Source organism: Haliotis rubra, unplaced genomic scaffold, assembly GCF_003918875.1.
Source record: "Haliotis rubra isolate DU_JTF1 unplaced genomic scaffold, ASM391887v1 Scf369, whole genome shotgun sequence".
Lineage (NCBI taxonomy): Eukaryota > Metazoa > Mollusca > Gastropoda > Lepetellida > Haliotidae > Haliotis > Haliotis rubra.
Window position 1 is genome coordinate 426,148 of NW_025767045.1, and position 16,332 is coordinate 442,479.

The 16,332-nt window shown below is 37.2% G+C and overlaps 2 protein-coding genes across 3 annotated transcripts in view; one reads left to right on the forward strand and one right to left on the reverse strand.

The window, feature by feature from the left end:
* Positions 1-8,369, reverse strand: part of LOC124285750 (uncharacterized protein C1orf112-like) — a 43,389-nt gene extending 35,020 nt beyond the window's left edge. The window contains 4 exon segments of the mRNA XM_046722023.1: positions 660-748; positions 1,852-1,891; positions 6,404-6,503; positions 8,291-8,369. Coding sequence (XP_046577979.1) covers positions 660-748; positions 1,852-1,891; positions 6,404-6,493 — 219 coding nt within the window. The 5' untranslated portion in view covers positions 6,494-6,503; positions 8,291-8,369.
* Positions 8,370-8,589: 220 nt separating this feature from the next.
* The window catches only part of LOC124285774 (DNA (cytosine-5)-methyltransferase 1-like), a 48,640-nt gene continuing 40,897 nt past the window's right edge, over positions 8,590-16,332 (forward strand). Inside the window, exons 1-4 of one of the 2 annotated variants that reach the window (XM_046722044.1) lie at positions 8,590-8,706; positions 10,086-10,133; positions 11,449-11,556; positions 12,410-12,781. In XM_046722044.1, coding sequence (XP_046578000.1) covers positions 12,452-12,781 — 330 coding nt within the window. In that variant the 5' untranslated portion in view covers positions 8,590-8,706; positions 10,086-10,133; positions 11,449-11,556; positions 12,410-12,451. The remainder of the gene's footprint in view (positions 8,707-10,085; positions 10,134-11,448; positions 11,557-12,409; positions 12,782-16,332) is intronic. The other variant, XM_046722045.1, reaches the window with a different exon arrangement.

The window sequence follows — 16,332 nt, forward strand, 5'->3', positions numbered from 1 at the left end:
TGGACTCAATCAGGCACTTCGCAGAGTATGGACCCAAGTGCCTATGGCCTTCATGAATCTGCTAATTCATTCCGTGTACAGACGACACAATGCCATCATCGATGCCCATGGAGGCCACACACAACACTGACTTTGAGGTATCCTAAAGGTACCATTTTTGGTGATTTTGTTTGTGAGAACTCTGAATGTGATTCCCAAAAATGTGTTAACCATAATTATGAAGTTTAAACTCAATCCCCCGTTTTGATTGTTAATTAGAGGGAGTTAAAGTGCGTGCTTTCAGAAACCTCCATCGGTGTGGCGTTTCTTTTGCGGTTCAGTATAGTTTTAAATAACTGTAAAAGTCGTTAACTTCCTGGACAAACCACAGATTCACCTGTGATTATGAATTAAGTGCCCTGTGCATGCAAATATGGAAAAATCACTGTCGAAAATTGGGATTGGGATCTTACCATCCTAACTTCAGCAGTATTATCGCACTACTTTGAGTGAAACTAAGATGTGAAACCTCCTCCTTAATGGGCCCCATTATCAGTGCTATTTTTAAATACATTGTAAATATACTAACAGACCATTGGCTGTGTGTCTATCCCTGAATGTTTAATAATTACATACTGAGTTTTGTTTAAGTTTTGGTGCCAACTTGTACATTTTTTTACCTTGTCAGCAATCTTGCTGAAGATTTTCTTTTCAGCTTCATGTTGTTTAACACAAGGGAGGAAAGAGTGGCAGATTATCTTCAATATACCTGAAATAACACAAATATTACCTGTCAACAACTGATATTTTCATAATCATGATTGGTTGTGGGGATACAAAATTTTAAGCAATATTCCAGTCATATCATGGTGAGGGACACCAGAAATTGGCACTTCCTACCCATGTGGGGAATTGAACACGGGTTTTGGGTGAGATGAGCAAATAACAATAATAATGCTAATTTTTGCGCATAGAATCCAAGACGATGCTGCTCTCTGGCATTACATTATTACACTGAAGGAATTGAACTTTCAAAGCTGCTACTGTGCGCTTCGCGGGACCGTATAGGTCCATACATCTGCTTCTCAGGTACCCATTTTGAACAGCTGGGTGGACTGAGTGCAATGTAGACGAAGTGCCTTGCCCAGGGACACAACACAGTATGAGACACAGGTCACAAATTTTGGTGTCTCCATCGGGATTCGAACCCGAGCCTTTGGCGTGAGAGTCCGGCATGCTAACCACTACACCACTATGCTCCGAATGCTTTAACATACCCCACAGGGGCCTTATTGAATGGAGGCTTCCTAATTCAGTCTGCACCTTCAGCCACAAGTTTGAAGCCTGAGTCTGTAAGACTTGGCATGGTCTTGTAAGCTCAGCTAAGAATGTTCATATAATAATACTAAAATGTACTGAAAATTTCATAAGTTTATGGGGGTCAAAACTGAAATATGGAAAAGAGAACCTTTTTGTTTTAGAGGAATAAAATATTAGAATGAAAATACAGTTGTTTCTATGCAGAAAACAGAAACAAAAATTCATTATTATGGATAAAAGATACATTATAATGAAACTGAAGGCTAGATTTTGGCACATGTTAGACACTTGCTGACTTGAGAGTTGCATCATGCACTGAAAATGTTGAAAATGTTGAAAATCTGCAGTTAATTTAGTGAGTGACTGAGTTTCACGCCGCACTCAGCAATATTCCAGGTATATTGCGGTAGTCTGTAAATAACCGAGTCTGGACCAGACAATCCAGTGATCAACAACATGGGCATTGATCTATGTAATTGGGATACAATTGCAGTTAATTTAAGATCTCACTGCAAATGAGTAAAGAATAATAATTCATTTTAAAAACCTCACCAATTTCTTCTTCAATACCATTCACTTGATGTAAGCATGTCTAAGAGAGTTAAGGTTGTCCAGTAGCAATTGTATTTCTGACCAACTTCATTTCATGTCAAGAACATAGTGTGAATTACATAGACTGATCATATTGAATGCTGTGCGTTAGTCTGAGATAAATTGTTACAGGAGCCATCATCTGTATGAGGACTGACTGACTGACTGAGTTTTGGTTTTATGCCGCTTTTAGCAATATTCCAGCAATATCACAGCGGGGGACACCAGAAATGGGCTTCACTCATTGTACCCATGTGGGGATTCGAACCCGGGTCTTCGGCGTGACGAGCCAACGCTTTAACCACTAGACTACCCCACTGCCCCTCTGTATGAGGAGGATGACCCAATTGAAGATCGTACTTCACAGGACACAGTTGTACATAGATTTGGCAAAATGTTGTTGGATTTATGCTATGCTTTTAAACTTTACATCGTAAGGGGACGGGTCTATGGTGATACTAATGGGGAATTTACTTATTGTAGGAAACATGGCGTCAGTGTAAATGATTACTTTTGAAGTTCGCCTGATTTTTTTTCAGTTCATCAATATGTTCAGTATCGGTGATTGATCTGATTCTGATCACTTCCCACTAGAATTAATGTGTAAATTTCCAAATATGGGTAATAGGTGTACCAATGATTCACGCATGGATCCAACAGCATCAGAGAAAATTGTATGGAATGATTCTTATTCTAATATGTTTCTTGATAACTTGAGATATAAGATTGCTGAAAACAAAGAAATGCTCCTAAAAGAAATTGATAATGCTATTGAAAAGGTAATTAGTCACTTTGTCGAGATTGTATCAGACTCTGCTAGCTGCATGAAAAAGCCAGTCCGACATAGTTCACAAACTGCTAATAATAAAAAAACACTAAATCTAGAATGTAGACAAGCGAAACGAGAAACAGGTAGGGCACTTAGGAGACAGGCGCTAACAGAATAGCATATTGTAGACAAAGAAATCATTATACATGTTCTTGCAGAAAATTTAAATCCTTTCATGTAAGAAATCAGTAGAAAGATTGCATTGAAGCATAAATAGTCAATTTAGCTTTTGGAAACAGATAAGATCATTACAAAACAAACCCAAACAGAAGAATCTTATAACGAAAACAGAATGGCTTTACCATTTTAAAAATGTTTTTGCAAATAACAATGTTTTTCTCCTCATTTGGATGATGAAAATGAAATCTTATCAGATCAGTTCACAGATATTGATGCATTCATTCTAAAATCTACTACAACTGAACATAAAATTACATCATCAATAAACAAGTTAAGAAACGCAAAAATCTGCCGGACCCAATCAAGTGCTGATACAGATGCTTAAATGTTCCCAATTTGATATAATGCCATTTCTTCATAAATGTTTCAACAAACTCTTTGATAATCAAATATTTCCCAGCAGTTGGTCTTGTTTAGAAACAGTCCCTTTACGTAAAAAAAGGCGACCCGAGAGACCCTGACAACTATAGGGGGATTTCATTAATGAGTGTCCTTGGGAAAGTTTTTACTGCTGTTTTAAATAATAGACTTACTAACTGGGCCAATATGAGAGATAAGATACCGGAAGTTCAAGCTGGTTTTAGAAAAAATTATTCAACCAAAGATCACATTTTTACATTATGTGCTGTAGTTCAGAAATGTTTATCACGTCGTAAACACAAAATATAAGTTTTTTTGATTTTAAAGAAGCATTTGATACAGTTGATCATTATAAATTATGGTGTTGTTTGAGAAAATCTGGGCTACAAGGGAAGATGTTTAATATACTAAAATCAATGTATTCAAATATCAAATCGTGTGTAGGTAGTGACTATGGTGTTACTGATTTTTCGATTGCCCATCCAGCTTACGTCAGGGATGTATATTGAGTCTTCCGTTATTTTTGTTTTTCATTAGCGAATTGTATTTTTAAATTTCAAGTAACGGTAAGCATGGTTTACAGATGTATCCTGACATCCTAGAAATCCTTATGCTCCATTTTGCCGATGATGTTATTTTACTATCTGTCACAGTTATTGGTCTACAGAATCAGTTGAATGTATTACACTAAGGAATGGAATTTATCTGTAAATTTAGATAAGACAGAAATTATAGTTTTCAGAAAGGGGGGCCCTTTAAATATTATGGAGAGACGGTACGTAAATGGACAACGAATTAATGTAGTTAATGGTTATAAGTATCTTGGTATAATGTTTAATTCAACACTAAATATGGACAAATGTGTTTCTGATTTATCACTGCGAGGGAAACGAGCTTTACTTAATATGATGTCGGTTTCGCATAAACTTGGAGTTATTACACCTAATGTATTTTTCAAATTATTTGATACCCAAATACAGCCAGTTCTATTGTATGGATTACCAAAGATTTGAATGTTTAGAAAGAATTCACCTACTGGCATGTAAAAAGTTTCTTTGTGTGGGATTAGCAACTCCAAATGATATGATACATGGAGAACGTGGAAGATACCCACTTTACATTAATTCGCAAATAAAGAGTTTAAAATATTGGTTTAATATCATCCATATGCCAGAACATCGGCTTCCGAAAATAGCTTATTACATGCTCTTTCATCTTGATACTATCGATAAGGTTCATGGGCGGATCCAGGAATTTTGAAAGGTGTGTGTGTGTGTGTGTGTGTGTTTTGGTTTTCAAGGGCTTCGAACCCCCTGAACCCCCAATTGGTTCCGCCAACGCAAAAAAATAATTCAATGTGGTCTTACGTCATTTCTCAAGGGGGGTGGGGGTTGGGTTTCGAAAAACACCCTCCCCCCCACACACACCATCACCACCTCTGGATCCGCCAATGAGTTTACATGGGTATCGCATATACGGACACTACGGAAAATATTTATTAGTTTTAACAAATAGTAACCAAAGAAATATATATATTAAATACAGACATGGCTTGTCAAAACTAATGATTAATTATGGACGGAATAAATCACGTGAAAGAATACAAAGAATTTGTCCATTATGTAACTCTGCTATAGAAGAAGAAATACATTTTACCTTTGAATGTCCTTATTATGCAGAAATACGAACTAAATATATACCAGAACGTTTCTCATCTAAGATGAGTAGCATAGGGTTTGTTTCTATTTTGTCATTGAATGATGCTGATGTAATATTTAGATTATCTCTATTTGTAAAACATGGAATGGACCTAAGAAATAACTTGTTGAATGGGATTTCAGATTTACCTTACTCTAAAAAGTCCTCCTGATTACCACCAATTGTTAAATGAATGTTATATTTGTATCATTTCCACTGCATCTACCAATCGGTATATTCTCAACCAGTGTATTTATGTAAACTTGTATATGGGCTGATGGCCTTTGATACAATAAAACACCTTTGACTTGTATGTTTGTTGCAGATGTTATATATTTTGCCTTTATCATGTTTGTCAACAAAAATATTAATCTTACAGCTACAGGAAATGTTTCTTTTTATGTTTTCTATAAATATGTGCATGGAATGGTTCTGACTTGCTTGTTTGTTGTTTACAATGCACTCAGCATGTTTCCAGCTAGAGGCCAGTGGCAGTGTAGGAAAATATAGCCCGTCCCAACGTCCGAGACGGGTGACGGGTGAATTTTGTGGAGGACGGGTTAAAAATAAATCTAGTCCGTCCTCATGTCAGGTCAGTTTTAGCAAACCAATGACATATATATAATGATAATAACCTTTTTGAATATTTTTATGTTTTATTTATATTTGGAGGACAGGCTAGATTTTGGCAGGACTGGTAAAAAATTTGACCAGCCAGTCCTGTGGACAGGCTAGATTTTCTACATCTTTCCTACGCTGCAAGTGGTCTATAAATAAATGTGGATCTGACAATGTAGTGATTGACATCATGAGCATTGAACGACTTAGTTGGGATACAATGACATGCATCCAAGGCAAAACGCCTGACCACTTGATCCCAGTAGTTGAATCTTATAGGCCTACCATACAAACGGTGAACAAATCCTCAAAAACTGAACTCATGTACACCAAAACAGAACAAAAATCACCAAAATAGGAAAATATCCTTCCAAAACTGCAACAATTTCCTCTAAGACCAAAACAATCGCATCTGTAATGGAAAACTAATCATTTAAAATAGAAACAAAACTCGCATATCAGCTACAAAAGCCCCGAGAATGGTCACCGAATGGAAACAAAACTCGCGTACAAAACGGCAGTCATGGCATCCCAAAACGGCATAAAAATTGTCAAAGATGGCGGCGAGGGGAGACGACAGGCTTTGGTAAATAATGTTTTTCATCACTATGAGTCTAATCTTGAAAATTTGATATCAGGATGTAGGGCCTCAACCCCCTATTGTAGTAAGCTTCAAACACATGTTCATTCTTCTCAGTGTCAGGCTTGATTCTGCACAATGTGGTCCCTAGTTCGACCGATGGTAGGCCTGACTATTAGGAACAGTTCAAATGATGCCAAGAAGTTTATTGCTATTAAAGATTACTTAAGCATATTCAGTAAGGATACAATGAGCTTGGGCAGAGCTTCATCAAGGTTCTCCAAACATTTCTTCTCATCCCAGCTAACGACATCATCCAAGAAAGCTGCCTGTGACATCTCTTTCACACTGAAAATAGGTTACATATTTACGAGGAGGATTTACAAGTAAAGGAATGTGAAGATGGCTCTAAATTCTGCTTGGATTCAATCCACAAACCTTCTGATTAAAAGTCGGACGCCTTGTCCACATAATAAGAAGTTAACCCCATCAGCAAGGTAAGGATCGATATGAGTGAGTGAGTGAGTTTAGTTTCATGCTGCACTCACCAATATCCCACCTATATGGCGGTGGTCTGTAAATAATTGAGTCTGGACCAGACAATCCACTGATTAGCAGCATGAGCATCAATCTACGCAATTGGGAACCGATGACGTGTCAACCAAGTCACTGAGCCTGACCACCCGATCCCGTTAGTCGCCTCTTACGACAAGCATGGGTTACTGAAGATCAATTCTAACCAGGATCTTCTTGGGTATGCTTGGATATGAAGTAATCAGTTAAAATGTGAACCGGGATGACTTCTTAACAAAGGCTACTGGCATTATCGCTATTCATAAAAATTATACAGTACACCTGCACTGCTAACTCGAAGTCGTAGCTTGCTGAAAGTCAATATTCCAAAGTCATGGGTATGCTGGAAACAGGAAAGGAACAAAAAGAAGTTGAAAGACATAGATATACTATGTCAATACAGTTACTGGTGAGCACTTGTAAGCTAGCTTCCTCTGGCCATAATGGAAGAGGCATTGCCGTGCATACCAAAATCACATTACTAAAATAAACACATAACAATACCATATGAACAAAAGGGATAATCATGATGCTTCATCATTCAAAATTTCACTTCATCAATAACAGTGAAATGAACCTTTTTTGCTTGATTTTTTAACAACTGTTTTGTTTTCAAAACTGAGTTTGAACATTTGGGAAAATTGAACTTATGTGAGAATGCATGGTGAAGGAATAAACATTAGGAATATCAAAGACAAAGCTGACTACAGAAGTATAGATGAAAAAATCTCAGAAATACAATGTTTTATTTCATGGACAAGTTTCTGGGTCTCTTCCATTACAATACAAAGTTGTTCTTCACCAACTCAGTATTCACTCAACTGGGAATTCTGCTGACATTTTGATGCTGTGATGTATCTGTGACTTAGTTAATAATGTATCAAGATTACAACACATGTCACATGTTTTATGCACAGGAATTCTCTCTGTCTCATGGATACACAAGTGATAAAAGTGATAAAAAAGTATGTATATTTGTGTACAGGTACAAATTACTGTGGTTGATGACCAGCCTTAGTGAGATTTGGCAATAAATCATTGCATTTTATTATCTTATATCGACGATACCATAAACCATAGATAGGTTGTCTCAGAAAGGCACCAAGACCCATGGGAATTGCAATGTCAATGCAGAAAGTCTTTGTAAATAGTAAGCGAAGTGAAAGGTGCCATCGGTTGGGTAAGAGTTCCGCCCGTAACCCCCGATTGAAATGTATTCTATTTATTAGGATTATTTAGAGGGAGTAGGGTTTAGGTTTTAGGGTTAGGTTAATTTAGACTTTTTTTATGAAAACCATAGGCCTACATTCTTAGGCATAGAATGATTTTTAAAAATACGGGATTTACGGGCGGAAATCTTTCCATCGGTTGCACTTGACAAACGCCCATATCATAACATTGTAACAATCGCATTCGACTTGACTTGAATCTTTAGAGACCCATTGATGTTCTTTCCGGCAACTTGGCTCATTCCGCACAGACAAAGACTACTTTTCACATCTGAAGGTAATCGAAAGATATGGATATTTCGACTTTCAGAAGAGAAAATAAGATCAACCAACCAATGTTACAATCAAAGTAATACTAGATTGAATTTGCCGCCATCGTCTGCTACGCCATGTTTGTTGTTGACAAGTATCGATAACTTCCGGTTTATTCCATTTTTCTTCGGCGAAGGGTATATGAGAAAATACAAAGGATTTTGAATCAACATATCACAGCAATCGTTATATTCGATTGATCACATTCATCCCTTTTCATAGTTTTTAAAAGTCATAATCCACTTCATGAAATTTGAGTAGAATTGTATTACAAATACATTGTGTAGTGAACCGGAAATGACCTTTTGGATGACTCCATTGTAAATATTTTTGCGGGAACGTGGTGGCGCGAAATAGTGTCACACTGAAAGGGAAAAGAGAACGATGCCTGGTAGAACTGTGCAACCTCCTGAGCTGTCTGACAGTATCAAGAAAAAGTGAGTTGGTAGCCAGCATTTACACGCAATCAGTAAACAAATTACACAAAAATGTTATCGCTATCATTTCCACCAACTGCTGATACAGTCCCAATTGTAATTCTTGGGACACCTAGCTAAGTCTTAGCCTTAGGTAGACTATAATAGTTTTGAGCCAAAATTTATTACAATAGCTATTTCGCATTTAAGTAAATTGTTTAAATATACTGAATATATGGCATATTTTCAGTGTTGAACAGGTCTATATACTTTTTGAAGATTCCATTTTTGCAGGATCCCGGGAATGCAAAGATTCCGGTTCATTCGGTGATAATTTCTAAGCAATGGTCACCAAATAAATCATTTAAGCCAAAGCTAACGAAACACACGTTCATCAGGGAAAGGTTATCATGGGACCCTCTATTATTAGGTATATTCACTCATTTTTTAAAAATTGTTATTTTTTCACAAAAGATTCAGGATATATTCTCCAATGTCTCTATAATGCAAATATGAAAATCTTTTCATCATGGAAGTTACCATCATTGTGTAACTAAACCCAGTGATTTTGAAGCCTATAAAATCAGTAGGACAAATGTCCTGAGTGAGTGTCTGGCTAGCTAAAAATAACTCACCAATCATTCCTTTCGTTACTAAAAAGCGTAGAAATGACCCACTGTTTTGCGAGATTTTTTAGACAAGTTTTCAGGTCGAGATTTAGGGCGACAAAAGTTACCTCCCATGGGTGGATATAGCTACTATTATCGCGGTAGTTAATGTTGTCGCCATCGGGATTATGAACGGCTACTGACATTTAGCATTTTATATATATTTTCAGTTGACTGATGTTTAATCAGGTACAATGTGTGAAGCCCATTTCTGGTGTCCCCCGCCGTGATGTTGCTGGAATATTGCTAAAAGCGGCGGCGTAAAACCAAACTCAGTCAGTGTAATGGCAGTAGGGGTCATACTAGTTTCAAATTTTCTAGAACTTACTGAAAAGATGAATGCTTTTATATTCTATAATTAGACATGACATTCCAATGAAATAAATGACTTTTTGAAGAGCGATGAATATATTTTACGTAATTTGCATATGTAAACAGCCGATGCGGAGAGTGGTGTTTCTGCTTTCCCGATGTTTTCGCGTGCCGCGATAATAGAGAATCCCAGTATACACTCATATAAATACTGGGTCGGTTGACATACCTGTGTGTTGGCCAGGATGTAATATTTTTTTCAATTTGAAAGATATCTCCACGTCAGGGTACTTCTGGGCACTGCTTTTTTATGGGCACTGGACAAAAAGCAGTGTATGACTTCCGCCCGTATCCCCCTAAATTTTAACGATGAGGTCAATAATAGACCTTGCAAGTTGATTGGAATGTGTTGTGTTTCAGACTTGGCGAGCTGAAGAAGAACTCAGCGAAGGTGATATCACGCAGAAGGTATTTGACAGTCTTGTCTAATCGATGATCAAGGGCAAATTGAACAAGATACATGTCATCATATCGCAATTGTGATGATCAATGCTCATGGTGTTGATCACTAGATTGTCTGGTCCAGACTCAATTATTTGCAGACCACCGCCTTATAGCTGGAATATTGCTGAGAGCAGCATCAAACAACCAACCAACCAACCAACCTTGTTTGTTTGACCTGCTTGTTTACAATGTTTGACGTTCTGCTAAAGATGGCCAGTGACATTAACATCTGATACTAATTCAAGCATGGTGATAGTAACGTCACTATATTTCAGTAATGACTAGTGTTGGGAATTGTTTAAAATCTCATAATTGATGATTAGTTCATTACAACCGATCAATCATCGAAAATAATTGGTTTGCATCATTTATCAAATGTTCCTGTTATCTTTGTTAATGCACACACACATAAATAAGAAAAAACGTAGTAATTTGCGATTGGGTCTTTTGCAAATTGCACAAAATCCATTGGCAATTTCGCATATTTAAAGGATGATTAGCAGGGTTTGACACTCACTGATTTCTCCCACTTGCCAAGAGGGCAAGTAGAAAAGTAAAACTACTTGCCCATCACAGATACTACTTGCCCCATGTTACGCGTTAGCGAGACAAGGAGTTTGCATTGAAACTAAACAACCAACCACGTCGCTCGTGATGGTAAAAGGAAATCAGTCCCAGCCAATGAAGTCTGCCGTTGCTTTTGGCAATTTGTAAACACTACCACACAGTGAATTGAGGTTAGAAGTTGACAAAATATGTACTTGCCACTCGGGCAAGCCTTTTAGCAATTTTACTTGCCCTGATTAATTAGTACTTGCCACGGGCAAGCGGACAAGCAAGAGTGTCGAACCCTGATTAGTATGTTAGGAACGCAGATTTCCTGGATTCCTTAAGATATATTGACTTGGAATGAGCTGGTAGTGCTTATGAAATGTCAATTTAATGACACAGACAAAACCAACCTTGTGTAAAATATTGTTGATGCAAACAAGTGTTCCAAAATTGGTTGTGTTCTATATTTAGAAAACACAATCGATTGCTTGGTCGTTTAGGCACTGTGACCAATCTTCAATTATTTCAATTAATCGGACCACCACTAGTAATGACGCAGGATTGATTGATTGAACCATGACAATTGTTATATTTCTACCATGATTGTTTCATTTCAATTTTGTGGTATATATAATACTCATCATATATTATTTATGGTAGTAGAAAAGAGAATTCTCGGAGGTGTGTTTGGGGATTGACAAATGTTTTCACCAACTTCTTTATTTAGGGCTTCCTGAAGAAGAAGCACAAGTTGTTTGAGCCATTTTATACGGATGATATCCGTGAGAAGGTTCAAGAGTTGGATGAGGACTTGAAAGATGAAAGTGTAACAGAGGTAAGTGCAGTTGATTCCTGTAGCGGTGGAATTTCTGGTACTATCACAGATTTCCAGGGATAAATGGACACTGATGTGAACTAAGATCATTTGCAGTCTGTTAGAGTACATGGGTTACAATAATCATAACACAAACATCACTTTTTGCAAGTGATCCCATCTTAGGAACTGATAATCTGTAACAAATGTTGTCAAGAATTCCTAACTGCCATTTCACTAAAAACATTTCCAGGGAAGAGAAATATCAAATGTTCCTTTGTTCCTTTTTAATTAATTAAGTTGAAAACAATATTCAAATACAGTGTACAATATTTACACTGAATTAAAGAAACTTAAAACTTTTTAGAAAATGTCAAGTTAGAGCAAAGTAGTCGTGTTTCCCTAAATTATTTCTGCCAAATCTCTGAATTGGGAAATGAAAATTACAGTGATATATTGTGAAAGCTTTTTTGGAAGTGACATGTCTTTCCCTGATAATTCCCTTGTTTCAGAACTCTCAGGGGTACCTCTACTCGTACCCCCATGAGGGATTGGGAAAGGCAGGGGCCATGGGGCTTTTTTGCACATTAAAATAAAAAAATGGCCCATTAAAATTTTGAAGTTTACTATTGATACAAGGGCAGTGGCCCATTCCATTGTCAAAGTTCTTTATTCCAATCCCTGCTCAATCACACTACCAACAGTCAAGTCACTGAACCCTGCAAGTTAAAAACAGGCAAGAAGCCTTTTAAAAATGAGTATTCATCTTTCAACTAATAGTCAATTATCTGGGTTTATAGGGTAGTGCGTGTCTTTAAATGGTTGTGATGACACTTATCACTAGTTATGTTAATATGCTTGGTGTTATTTACAGAAAGGATACTTCAAGAAGCTAGAGAAGCTACTTGACAGTTTTATGACTGCTACTCCAGAAGAAGTCGGAAAACTGAAAAATGTTGAAGAGCAAGAAAATGGCCACTCAAATGGTACAGAGTGCTCCAGTGCCAACGGAAGTACATCGAGTGCTAACGGCAGTGCATCAAGTAGTAACGGCAGTGCATCAAGTAGTAACGGCAGTGCGTCAAGTGCTAACGGCAGTGCGTCGAGTGCTAATGGCACTACATCGAGTGCTAATGGAAGCTCAAGCTCCAATGGTGTTAACGGCAGCTTTGCAACACCGAATGGGAGCTCTTCATCAGCTCCTACTGAAATGGCAAACGATTCAATGGATGATAAGGTAATATATGTATGTATTGCTCAAGAAGAAATGTTTTCAGAAATGTTAGTGAGTAGGTTTTTATCCCAGCAATATTCCTGCAATATCATGGTAGGGACACCAAAAATGAACTTCACACATAGTGCCCCTTTGAGGAATTGAACCAGGGTCTTCAGAAATGTTAGATTATGTTAGTGTCATTGCTTGAAAACACAGTGTGATTTCCTTATCTTACTAAATCTTTGTGAGAGCTCACACAAGAATTATCCCAGCAGCCTATGCTCGTGAATGAGGAGACTGAATGAATCAGGGGCTTGTATTCAGTTTCATGTCAACTTACCCTGGGTTTGTCTGATCCAGACTCTGTTATTTATAGGACACTGTTGAATAGCAAAAATATTGCCTAGTGCTGCGTTTAACAACACAACAGTCCTCCCTACAAGCTCTGAGACCTAAATCTATCACAATTTTGTTTGGTTTATAACACTGACTGACTGAGTTTTGGTTTTACGCCGCTTTTAGCAATATTTCAGCAACATCACGGCGGGGGACACCAGAAATGGGCTGGTTTATAACAAGTATGACAGCACAAATTTTAATGAAAAAGGTGTTAAGAGCCATGTCCAAGGAAGTGGCCTCAAACAAAGTGTTTGGCACAGACTAAAACAATAGGGTTATAGGACGACATACCTGGGCTCAATTTGCCAGGGATTTACAGGACGCGAATTCCTGTGTCCTATACCCATAAAAAATTGACAAGGGAGGCAACAAAATTTATTAACGCATCCACAGGGACTCAGAAAAAGTCCAAATACTTTTTGTAAAAATTCCAATCAAGTGACAATAAGTAATAAGTTATCACTAAGTTTGCTACTAGCTGAGTTATGGTATTATTTGCAATTTAATTACTGTAACAATTTAAAGGTCACATAAACCCTAGGGGGTACAAATACATAAATCACTAACTGGCATCGTTATAAATGAAACCCCTTCATTAAAACTACTCATTTCGACCTTTAATTGACTTAAATCGACCTTTTTGACAACAGTGCACAATTCTCACCCTCGAACGAAATTTCAACCAATCAGAGCGGCGCGCCTCTGTGACGTCATATGAGGAATAGCTTTGAGGGCCGATGCAGAATTCATCTACATTTTAGGGGTTAAATTATCTTGTTTACAGGCTTGTATAAACCTGAAATCGTGACAATTGTTGTGGAAAATTAAAGCTATATGTTCTCACAATCTACTGTCATTTAATTTTGTCTCCTGCTTTGCCTAGTTTCCTAGTTACAACTTGTTTTCATAGACGATTTTGTCAAAATCGATTGGTGTCGTTAGGCCCTATTGTATAATGACTGATCCAAATTCATCCTATTTCTGTGTTTTTTACCTCGATATTTAATCATGTCATGTAAACATCTGTTTGTATTCTCAAAACAGTGTCGGCCCATAAGTTTTCACATGCAATACAGCAATTAATACTCCCTTGTTGTAACCCGTGTTAGGTGATATAAACCTACACATGTTATTTGCCATCATTCACTTGATGGTCAGTTAATGAATTTATAACAGGTATAATTAGTGGTAACACACTTAGATTACCCGACAAAGGTTCCCATTTGGCATTTCTTGTGTCTGGAGTAAATATTCAACATTATAAACATCGATCAAAGGATTAACCGATAACACGCTGATTGATTAATTACTTTTATCTTACACAGCGGAATTGTCAAAAGGTAGTGTTTATGTATGTAGATTTACTAATCTATACTGAATACACTCTGTCGTGTCGGTGTCTGTGTAAAAACAACGTCCTTCTTTCAACGGATTAACCGGCAATACATTGATTGATTGCCCATTATTGGCTAACTAAATTACTGTTTTTAAAGAAAGGCGGACATTATGCAATTAGTTGCCAGGTGTGCTATCTTGGGTGACCAATGAGACTATACACCAATACCTGAAAAGATTTATCACTTTTTCGTGTATTAAACTGTTAAAAGACACATCATTTGGAACAGTTTTGTGGATATTGATGGATACATTCCTCGAACAAGGTAATGGCCTGATATTGTTCCTATAACTTTAATCTGTTTTAATTTCAATATTTGCATTTTGTTTTTATTCATTTGTCGTAGCATTCAACAGAATCATTGTTTTCGCCGTGAAGTGTAATGAGACAGACAACATGCACTAGGGTGTGTGTGCGAATTATGATTCACATTGGCAAACTATAAAATGTCTAGATAAGTTCTGTTATAAATTCACTATAAGTATCAGCAGATCGTCTGCTTTTATTTAGTTTCAAAATGCATACAAGTATGATAATAAACTAATTACGATTATAAGACCAAATATAAAGACTCACATTGACTAGTATCTACATACTGGTGAGTGGACATTAACCATGGGAATGTAGCAAGAAATTTATCGCGCAGTATTGTGACTTCGACCCCCACCTCGCTTCCGTGGAAGAAATCGTTATGTTATAAGTTGTGTCATGCAAAATCCGTTTGGTTATGATTCCAATACATATTTAACTACGAGTAGAAAGTAGTCTTGATTTTCTAACTTGATGAAAACAAACTATAATCTCATTAATTCTAACAGATTTTTTATTTTTAAAATGATGGCGCTGTCGGGAACATCCGCCAGTCTGTGGATAAATGGTATTTAGGTTTGTTTTCAGCGAGTTACAAAATCAAAACTACTTTCTACTGGTAGTAAAATATGTATTTTATTGATGGCCAATAGGATTTTGCATGACATAGCGTATAACATAACAATTTCTCTCGTGGCAGCGAGGTGGGTGTCAATATAATACTACTTACAATATTATTGTTACTTCGACCACAACCTCACTTCCGAGGAAGAAATCGTTATGTTACAAGTTGTGTCATAGAAAATCTTTATGGTCATCAATCATATGCATATTTTACTACAACTAGTAAGTAGTTTTTGATTCTTTAACTTCCGTGAAGCGATCTGAACACAAGTAAGATATCGTTTCAGGCTTCCACAACGCTCGCACGCACTCACAAACATAACCCATTTAGCACGAACTGCGGGGTCCTGTGGAAATCTGTGCATGGTGACACCATCGCCCGACCCCTTGGAGCAATTGACGACAAAGCAACGATTCGGCATGTCGCCGTTGATGTCGAGAAATCATCAAAATGATGAGCGTGCTACACATTTTCTATACAACTAACTGAAAATCGTTCCTCATATGACGTCACTGCAGTGCTCTGGCGACAGAGTTACGTAACCTGTCGGGGGTTTCGTTGGCGGTCGAGAGGGAAGCAGGCGACTTTTTGGCCACTTTTAATCGCTCGGTATTAATTAACCACAAGTTTTTAAAGAATAAATTTGGTGTTCCGCATAAGACTAACCACGAGTCTTTCATATGTAATGGTTAAAAGAGTAACAAAAAACAAAGTTTAGTGGTTCTTTAAGTGATAATCATGATCCTCAATACAATAACAGTATTAACACCAGTCAACCAGAGGCATTTACTGCCATGACACCGAGTTCCCAGAGACCCTGAGGTCATAGATGAAGCCTATGATTATGAAGGA